At 26.8% G+C, this 11416-nt stretch overlaps 1 protein-coding gene across 1 annotated transcript in view; it reads left to right on the plus strand.

The window, feature by feature from the left end:
- The window catches only part of LOC106689902 (protein Wnt-8a-like), a gene marked incomplete at its 3' end in the record, with an annotated part of 8036 nt that extends 590 nt beyond the window's left edge, over positions 1–7446 (plus strand). The window contains exons 2-6 of the mRNA XM_014435114.2: positions 2320–2383; positions 2594–2709; positions 5300–5579; positions 5717–5957; positions 7313–7446. Of these exons, the coding sequence (XP_014290600.2) occupies positions 2320–2383; positions 2594–2709; positions 5300–5579; positions 5717–5957; positions 7313–7446 (835 nt within the window). The remainder of the gene's footprint in view (positions 1–2319; positions 2384–2593; positions 2710–5299; positions 5580–5716; positions 5958–7312) is intronic.
- Positions 7447–11416: the final 3970 nt, after the last annotated feature.

The following is an 11416-nucleotide window of genomic DNA, read 5'->3' on the forward strand; positions in this document are numbered from 1 at the left end:
AAAAAAATATATTCAGTTATTATTATTATTAAAATTTTACATAAATAATTTCAGAATAGTTCATGTAAAAAGCACAATAACTAGTAATAGACTAAAAAGTTAAATTATTTTACAATAATAAAACTTTCACTCATGCCAGGAAAAATAATTTTTAAGATCTGTCACACGAAATCTTAAATAGTACCAAACTAAGACTTATTTTAGCTGTGATGATTAATTTTATATATTTGTCTCCAATCCTTAGTATATATATTTAGGAATTATGTTTCATTGCAGATACAAAATGAGGAGTACTATTAACTTAAAGATAAAATTAAAACTTATATTTAATACAATTATATTATCAAGATTATAGTTCCTATTATTAAATTATTCAAAATTAGTATCATATTTTAAATTATTCATTATGATGATATACTATTTTTTTTTTAATAGTTCAATAGCATTGTAAGTGTAACGACAAATAATTGTTAATTGATTAAATATGCCTAGTATTAAATTTAGTTACGTTAAATTATTATAATTAAGTTTTTAAAAAATATTTAAATGGTTATATTCCGTTATTGTCCATGTTAAACATTTACAAAAGTAATTTCAAAATAATTTATATAAAAATTACAATAACTCATAGTAAACTAAAATGCTCCATTCATGACAAGAGAAATTATTTATAAATATCTCCTAGCTAAATCATAAACAGTACAAAACGAAGACATATTTTTAGCAGTAATTATTAATTTTTTTGAAATTTATTCTTAAGAACTAAAGTTTCTTCAATACATGGTAAATAAATATAGGAAATATGTTTATTTTGTAAGAAAATGAGGGATAATGTTAATTTAAATATAAATTTAAAACTAATATTAACAAATACAATTGTATTATCAAGATTATTGTTCTTGCGATTAATATAATTAAAATTAAGGTACATTTTAAATTATTCATAATAATATGACAATATTTTTTTTATAGTTTAATAGAATTGTTGTAACGACTAATAATTGTTAAATAATTAAACATGTCTGGTATTAAATAAAAATTCCTTAAAAAGTTTAAAATATTTTAAGTTATATTCCGTTATTGTTTACATTAAAAATTTCAAAATAATTTATATAAAAATTGCAATAACTAATGATCTGAAATTTAAATTCAATTATTAATGAAATAAAAATGATTAAACATGTCTAGTATTAAATATAAATTCCTTAAATAAGTTTAAAATATTTTAATAGTTAAATTCCGTTATTGTTTTTATTATAAATTTCAAAATAATTTACATAGAAATTGCAATAACTAATAATATTCTGAAATTTAAATTTAACCTATTAATGTAATAGAAATGATTAAACATGTCTAGTATTAAATATAAATTCATTAAATAAGTTAAAAATATTTTAATAGCTATATTCTGTTATTGTTTATATTAAAAATTTAAAACAGTAATTTCAAAATAATTTATATAAAAATTGCAATAATTAATAATAAACTAAAATTTGAATTTTACTTATTAATAATTAATAGCTTCCAATAAAAATAATTGGAATAATAATACTTCCATTCTTGCCTAGAAACATTTTAAAAATATTATTATAAAAATTATTGAATTGTAGATATCTCTTCACAACATCTTTAACCAGTACTTAACTGACACTTATTTTTTACTATATTAAATTTTTTTTTGTTAAAAACTAAAGTTGTCTTGAATGCTTAGTAAGTAAATTCGGAAATATGTTTCATTGCAGTAAAAAAACAAGGAATATTATTACTTTAAAAAAAAAAATTAAAACTAATATCAAAAAATACAATTTATATAATATATCATATCAAGTTTAGGTTATTATTAGGAATTAAAAAAAAAAATGTATACTTTTTAATCATATTTTCATAGGATTTATTGTCAGATGTCATTTATCCATTATTTCTTTACCCCGGGATAAATATTATTTATTAATGTCACTTTTTATGTAGATTATCATGTTATGAGGTATTTTATTAAGGAGTTCTATCGCGTGTTTATTATGCATCAGGCTCATTATTCATTTCATAAGCAGATTTATATTTATTAATAAGATTATTTATTTAAATTATATAAGATATGAACTTTTAATATTGTTATGTTTAACCGCTTCAAACCGTTAACAGCTACTTTAAACCGTTCCAAGTACTTTTAACTGTCTACTAGTTCCAAGTTAACATATAAGTACCAAAAAAAAATTTTAATATTTTTATTAATTTAAAAAAATATATAAAAAAATAACTGGTTGAAGCCAAAAGTAACATTTAAATATATTTTCTTACATAGATGTATATTGTTTTTAGGGGTTCCAGAGCAAATACTATTGAGCACACTAAATCCCTTAAGAATAAAACTCCAATGGTTACGGTAAGTTTTATAAATATATTTTACATTAATTGCAGAATATTTAAAGTTAGTTAAACGAAACAGTTATTCATTTTTATTTAAAATAGTTTCGCAAGCTACAAAGATTAGCTACTATATCTTAAATTATTAACATTTAAACTCATGTTAGCCGTTAATAAATTTTATTAAAACTAAAATAATTTATTGTAATTAAATATTTCTGATCCCCAGGAGCTGGAAGATAATTTCACTAAAGGAGTCGCCATAGGAGTTATTATCGCTTGGGATCAGTGTCGGCACGACTTCAGGTGGGAGAGATGGAACTGCACAGAAATGGAGTTTTCCAGGTTAGACACGTTGAAAATTATATTTATAATATCTATTTATAAATATTATATAGGGATCGATTTTAAAGTTGTTCTATTCTGGGTTGTACACAGTTTTTAATTAAAACTTAAGATAGAAACTTAGTCCAAGACCTTTTCTGGAAACTTATCAAGTAGGTCATAGTATAGTAACTAAGAATTAACGAATATTGAATATTTTAAATATTCATAATTAAACTTTTAATTAGAAACAAGTAAAAATATCCAAGATCGTGGATAATATTTTAATTTTGATTATTTTTTTATTAATATCTACAAAATATGATCTTTTTTAAATTTTAATTACAATAAAGTTAAGGAAAAAAATTATCAAACAGGTATAAAAAAATAAATCATCTCTTATTTTTTAGTTATTGAAAATATTAACAGTTAATATTATATACAACAATTTTCAAAGTATTTTTCAATAGAAAGCAACGTTTCGAAATTTTAACGAGGTATGACAAACCCTTAAACGTTGTAAAATCCCCCCACCCCTAAACTTTGTAAAATTCTATAAACCATACCTAATTTGATTTCGCTACAAAATTTTCATTATAAAAAGACAATGAAATTGGTTGTAGAAACTGATGAAGCTCATTCAATAAACCTTCACAATGCTTCGTTTTACTGTAAAAATATTTACATAAATCTAGAAACATGTCTTGGTTGAACTGTGGCTTTTTCTTATCCTCTAATTTAATTTATTAATCAGTTAAAATATATACATCTGTATATATGCATACATATTTTCTGCCCTTATGAGTTACTCCTTATAAGGAGTTTCTCTAATATATATTTATTTTAAATGAACCCCTTTCTACGGAAATATACAGCATCTTTGAAACAATTCCTTATTATTTTTGTTCTTCCATTTTTCAAGCAGCAATATGTTAAATTGTTTGCTTACATAACAATACATTCAATGCTTATCATTTGTGGTATGTTTCATAATAATTATAATAATAATATTCTTTATTTATTCTGAAATTGACCGCTTTAGAATAATATACAGGCGTCAAAATTAGGCTATAATACGAAATAAAAAATGAAATAATAAAACGTCATAAAATAATGAATTTAAAAAGATAAAAATGAACAAAAATAATTAACAGAATATATAAAATGAGAATATAACAAATAAAATAAAACCATATGTCATATCATAAAACATAGCATGAATAACACTTCTGATAATAAATAAAACATCAAATACAATTAAACTAAATTTTAATAAATGGAAAGGTATAATTTCTGCTAATATATATATATTTACAAGTCTAAAGGAAAATGAAACGTTAAATACAGAAAATATTATATAAACCTGATTTGAACCTTTCAATTGTTATTATTCCGGAACTGTATGGACAGAAGGTGGTCGATAAGGGATTCAAAGATTGGAATGGTATTAGAACTATCAATAATGGAGGGAATAGAATCTCATAGGGAAGAGGAACGGATGAGGAAAGATCTACCAAAGGCTACGGTTCTATGGGCATTTACTTCTAAGTTTGAAAGCCGTGATCGGTGTGTTGCGGGACTGCACTGAGGATTTAAATTGAAGGATATCAGAGATGTACGATGGACTGCGGGATTGGATAACTTGGTAGAGGATCTATTTTATATTTATATTCTACGACATTGAACATCTAATTCATAATATATCATGGACTTAAAAAAGTATAAGGATTCATTTGGTTTTCTTAAGCGTTTCAGTTAATGTTTATTTTCACAACAGAGTATCATTCGAATTTTCAAACTGCAATTACATATTACCTATGGGATATTGCACCAGTTCCACCAATGCACCAAGGTGGCTTAGCTCAGTATATTTTTAGCGTATTTTATTATTTATTTAATACCTTGCCTGATAGGCCTTACATGGTTAATATAAGTTACTATTTTTTTTTTAAATTGATTATAAGGGGTATAGTCTCATACAAAAGACATTCCTAACACTATATAAATGTTGTAAATAAAAAAATTAATATAAAATAAATAAAAATAATAATTCTTAATAAGAGAGAAAAGTAAGATTAATAAAAAAAAGGACATTCATAGAACATAACAAACTCTTGCCCTCCAATGGAAAAAAAAATCAAGCTAATTTAAATGAGAAAGAAGAAAATAAATTATAAATAATCAAAATGAAAGTAATGTCAATAATATAATTAATAAATTTGGAATTTATAACAGGATTTCCTACAGCAGTCTTCAGGTTGAGGTTTGATTTCCCAAGTTATAAGTTATTGCTCCTTTAACTTTAATTATGCTGGTAACTGGTAGTGAAACATTAGAAATCGTTGTTTTGATGTAATCTTAATGACTCCCGTAATTCCCGTTGCAATTTGCTATTTCTTACGAACCAAGGAGCACCGACTGTGAACCTTCAGCACTAATTTAGAAAATATAACTTTCGTTATGTTTATATGTGCATAAGTTTATTTTTTAAATAGATATTCAATCTAAAAGAGAGTGAGATTATATTACATAAATTTTCAGAGCAGGTTTAAGGATAAATAAATAAAACCTTTTATAACTTTTTATTTACTTTTGATGGTGACACTTACAGGAGATACATGAATCCAGTCAATAGAGAGATGGCGTACGTGGCATCCATAACCGCAGCAGGCATTGCCTACTCCGTGGCCAGGTCTTGTGCCCAGGGCAAGCTCTTCCCGGAATGCAAGTGTACTAAGAATAACAAAGATGCCAGCTGGGAGAAAGAAGGATGCTCCGTTGACCTCAAACTAGGTCAGAAGGTCGCCAGGTTGATCCTAGGAGACATGGAAGGTGAAGCCCACGATATCACGTCAAGGGTCAATAGGCACAACTACGAAATTGGCATCAAGGTAATAAGAAATTAGATTTTAGACAATTCCAATTGTAAACAACATTAATTCCATTAGCTGAAATTTTATGAAGACATCCCGTTTTCGCAAATTTACTAAATTAGTAGCTTGATCTCAAACACTTTCTTCTTTTTCAGGCAATTGAGCTCCAGGAAGGAGAAAAATGCAAGTGCCACGGAATATCCGGTTCTTGCACGACTAGGACCTGCTGGGGGAGAGTGGCTCAGTTCCCGAGAGTTGGCAGACTACTCAAAGCCTCATACCGCAAAGCTGTGAGGGTTGCAGCCAACCGCGACAACGATATGAACAGCGAGAACATGAGCGTCCTGCTTTTCTTGGAGAACTCCCCGGACTACTGCAAACCAAATGCTACCTTAGGTATATAATTATAAAGATATTTCATTATTTACCTCCCAACAAAGCCCATTCATGCGCCTGCAAGTTTAATTGTTCTATAACAAGCATTGTCGCTTATAGTTAAACTTTACGTCAGGCCAGTTGATCACTTCTGCAGTCAGTTACAATAAAAAAAAAACTTAATTGTAAATTTCTGTGTGAATACCCGAGGTCAGTAATTTATTGACTTAGTAAATTCTTATTTTTACCGATTCAGAGTCACTCATTTTTGTTGTCAAGCATGTGGGGTTAAGTTACTGCTTATTTGCCACTGATAAAATATTTTTTAAATTCTCAGGCTAAACAAATTTTATTGATCAACTGGCACACTAATTTGATTCATATTATTACTAACAAAATTTGTACCATTAGTCTTTTAGCATTGCTACATAAATGAACTAAAAATAATACTAATTTAAATTCATAAAACCATGTTAAATTCAATTAATTTAAACATTGTTGATATTTCTCAAAAGGTAATAAATATTCTAATATTAAAAGGACAATTTCGTAATTGTCTATTATTATGTGAAATTTCTTTACTAAAATTTATTTTACGAAAACATATAAAACAAATTTTAAGTAACTTTTTCATTTCATAAGATAGAAGCATTGCTTAATGGTTAGTGGAAGTTATTATGAAGAAGTATAAAAAATATTTAACATAGCATAAATTAATTTTCGACTTACGAATTTCGGAGATTGAAAGTCTTAAGAAAATGGTCTATATTTGTAGATTAATATCTTAAAATAATTTTCATAAAGATATCATTTTAGTTTTAAATCACAGTAAATTCTGGATTAGAAATTAAATTTTAAGCTATTCTGTGAGACGGTGTTATTATTGATGTTTATAAAACAGTTTGAAAAGTGCATTTTGCTTTAAATCCAGAATATCGTTCAATGTTCAATACAAAAGCAAAATTTATTTGTAAAAAAGTTATAGTTTTGGTTGTCCTTGCGAGTAGAGCAATATTAAAAAATCCTTTTATCGAGCAAAATTGTAAAATTAAGGAAAAACTAGGAATCGGCGCAAACCATTCATTCTCGATCTCCGTATAAGCCTTTTTTTATTCAACTTTTAAAGGTTCACTTGAGTTTATATAGATGTATGGCTACGGGATTAAATTCTCTTTCGGAATGATCACACAAAAATAGTAGAAGGGATTCTTCTTTTCTCATTGCATCAAAATTTACTTGTAAAAATATATAAGCAAACTATATGTATTTTTACTATTTTTTTGTTTGACTGTGTAATTTTATATTTCGTTACAGTTATGAGCAATTTTCTTCAGTATTGTTAAATATAATATTTTATTTATTTGTTCTTGATTCAGGATGGGAAGGCACAGAAGGACGAGTTTGTTCGAGGAGGAGGTTCAAGTTCGCCGATCGTTCCGAGCGGAGGTCCTGCAACCATCTTTGTCGATCTTGTGGTCATCAAGTGCGCGTCAGGCAAGTCGAGACCAAGGTCAGATGCAACTGCACATTCGAATGGTGTTGCAAGGTGACTTGTTCCATCTGCAATAAAACCGAAAACCAATACTACTGTGACGGCAGTCCCATGCTCCTAAGCAAATAAACCGTCCAAGAATGATGTCTTGTATCGTGACGTGGATGTAATGGTATTGGTCTATTTAGTCTAATAAGCTCTTCCTCTGATAAAAAGAATAAAAAATTTCGCAAATGACAATAAAACTTAATTAATATCTTGCAAAATAATCAAAAGTAGGATGTAAAGGAGATTTTTCAATCTTTTATATCTTATGAATTGACTTATTTATCGTACGACTACTTACATATTTTTATTACGAGTTTTTTTTTTATTTAATATTTTTTTTTCTTTTTATAATTTAAGAATTTCTAAGGTAATTTTTTAGTTAAAACTAATATGCACCATAGATATCGTCTGTTTTAAGTTTGTTTTATATCATCTATCACTGTGTAGTCAGTCATATGATATTAAAAAAAGTTTAACAACTAGTTGTAACAAATTAAATTTATTATACTACAGATTAAAACTAATAATCGTATGCTGACTAAAATTCTTTTTTTATTAAATCTTGTTATTATTTATTTCCCCGTATGAGGAACTTATTGTTAAAATTTAAACTAGTTATAGTCCTGATTAAATACTAGTATAATTTAATTTAATCAATCTTTTATATCTTATGAATTGATTTATTTATCGTACGACTACTTATATTATTTTTATTACGATTTTTTTTTTAAATAATTTTTATTTCTTTTTATAAATTAAGAATTTCTAAGGTAATTTTTTAGTTAAAACTAATATGCACCATAGATATCGTCTGTTTTAAGTTTGTTTTATATCATCTATCACTGTGTAGTCAGTCATATGATATTAAAAAAAGTTTAACAACTAGTTGTAACAATATTAAATTTATTATACTACAGATTTAAAACTAATAATCGTATGCTGACTAAAGTTCTTTTTTTTATTAAATTTCGTTATTATTTATTTCCCTGTAAGAGGAACTTATTGTTGTTAAAATTTAAACTAGTTATAGTCCTGATTGAATACTTGTATAATTTAATTTAATTAACGTATTTTTCACTAATCTTAAGAACTTTTGTAGACGTTAAGTAAATGTATAGTAATTAATAATGTGATTTCAAATTTTATTAGTACGAATCAATCTCCGACTATTTTGTTCTATAACATAATTTTAAAGATTATTTCTGCGGCGGTCGTGAAAAACTTGGTAGAATTACCTTAAAGTTAGGTTAAATGGGTTTGAACCGTCCTTAGGACCACCTAGGTTGTGTTAAATTGGTTAATTCTGAAGCAACCAGACTTAAACCAATTTATCTCGACTTAAGACGTCCCGAAGATGGTTTAAACCCAGTTATCTAAATTGTTCGGCAATTTAACCCAGGTTTTCACAAGGGCCACAGAATTATCTAGGACAAGTAAATCATGTTGATATATTATATTTTTATTCATTGTACCTAGTCTAAATGTTTTTTTTATTATTGTATATGAAACAACAATAAATATTGTTATAGTAATACTAATGTTGTACCAAAGGTTATTCATTAGCAAAGTCGCCTAGGTTTGTATTAAAAATTAATCAAGAGATATAGTTAAAATTTACATTTATATTTATATCTTATTATATTGTCATGATTACTTCTTTTTTGTAAAATAATTTCAATGTATTAGAACAATCTTATGATTTAAAAGTTCATTTAGTATTTATTTATGTATCACATAAATACAATTGTCAGAATTAATTGTCAATTGACTAGAAATAATATATTTATTTATTTATACATTATAGCTTGTAAGGCTTTGTTAATGCGATCTGTAACACCAAATATTTAAAATACTTATTTTTAAATATTAAACTGCTTGTAATATTTTACATATTTTTGAAATCACTGTTTGTATTTAAATTTTAGAATATAATTCTACTCTTGAAGGTAATGTGTATATTTTTAAAACAACCTTTTCATTTTATTATCATAAGCCTAAATTATATATAGTAGGTGAATTTTGAAAAAAGATAAACTTTTTTACACATGATATAACCGGAAATATAAACAACTGCTCGAGTTGTTACAATCATTTTGGTTTGTACATAATCATGAAAAATATAAAATTAAATTTGTAATAATAATGTCTAAGGAACAATTATTAAAAATTATAAAATAAATTAAATTCTAGTAAGTTCATTTGTTCTATTTAATTGCTATAATTTTTACTTCTATCACATTCATCTTTACATACGCAATTTATTTTTTAACAACTATAATTACTTATAGTTTAGTTATGAGTTATGAATGAATAATTGAATATGAAGTATATGTGTGTTACATCTGTTTGTGCAGCATGTTAAATCACAGCAAAAGGAGGTTGTGTAAGTATAAATAGATAATAGATAATATATAATAGGTCAGGATTACAATTATCATTTTCTTCAATTTATTCAACTCAATTTATTTCCTATTCTAATAGATGTTTAAATTTAATGATTGATTATATCAAGTAGTTCGATCAAATTGCAAAACGCTTTAACATAGATATATGCGTTCATCTCTTAATCTTTCTTCCACTTAGTTTTAAACAACTTTGAAATTTTTGCAGTCATAATAGCAGTATGGCTATAGAAGTTTTAACATTATTGCTATTTTTTATTTTTATTGCTCTCCTGCATGATGATTTCCTTGATTAAATCCGCTGCTAAAAATTGTATAAATCTTATATCGTTTAAGCATCCTAACAGAGAGTTAGGTGGCTAAATGCACAAGGCGCTGTCTTACTCCCAGGTCCGGGTTCTAATCCTGTTTTAGTGGATAATTATTTACTCTGTTACTGTAGCCGTGAGTGAACCCTGTAGGTTCAGGAGCCTTCTTGGGACAGACCCAGCCTCCATAAAGTGAGCACTCTTTGTTAGGGAGAAACGGGCTGTTAAGCATGACCATAATCAAATCAACTTGTACAACCGTTGAAGAACTTGTCAGGGTTTTTTTTTTTTTTTGTTTTTTTTTTAACCTGAGGAATAATTCTTACAAGATTATTCCAGAGATCTCAAATGCATTTCATATTTATGTAAGTTTAGTAACTATTTATGTGAGAAAATAAATTTTTGAATTATGTAATTGTTATTATAGGATTTTTAGTGGCGATATTGTAAGAACTGTTAAAATTATTAGGTAAGTGGGTACAAAATTTTATTGTAAATCTGTGATTCATAGGTTCAAGTGAATCATTATTTTTCTTAATGAAACGTCTAAAACAAATTTTAATTACTTTCTTCCATTTTATTAGAGAAATAAAAATGGCAGTTTATTTATTTATAATTTATTAAATCTCGTAATTTTGATTTTTTTTTTTAAGCGTCCACTACTTATTTTTTATAATTGTCTAATGTACATATATCTTTTGTGAAGATAAGTTTACCTGATGTTTACTTGACCAAGGCTAAATTTGATGTGTGCTAGCCAGAGCTATCTTGTAGATTGTTCTCCATGAGAAAATGGAAATTATTGGGTCAAACGTGGTCAGGTAGTAATATGATTGGCCACCAAGCGTGATCGAACGCGCCTTTGATATACCATCAACCGCACTCAGCTCTCAGGCAATCGGAAACCTTGTTAACTGAGTGGTGAAATGCATCGTCAACGATGTTCAGGTCCGTGACATGCTATACCGTTTAGGGCTCGTAGGCAATTTTTTCTTTATTAGCAACCTCTTTCTATCTATCTTAAATATTATTTTGATGTATATATTCATGTTACATGATGGGAGTGAATAGTTGATTGGTAGACTAATAGACTACTACTTACACTAAGGACCGGGGTTTGAATCCGCCTGTGATATATAATTATTTCTGTTTCACTGTATCCGTGTGTCAGCCCTGTAGCTTCGGGAACTCTCCGGGTTCTACCCAGCCTCATTAAGTGGGTACATTTAA

This window comes from Halyomorpha halys, unplaced genomic scaffold (genome assembly GCF_000696795.3).
Source record: "Halyomorpha halys isolate HHAL.00 unplaced genomic scaffold, Hhal_1.1 Scaffold1519.1, whole genome shotgun sequence".
In the NCBI taxonomy this organism is placed as follows: domain Eukaryota; kingdom Metazoa; phylum Arthropoda; class Insecta; order Hemiptera; family Pentatomidae; genus Halyomorpha; species Halyomorpha halys.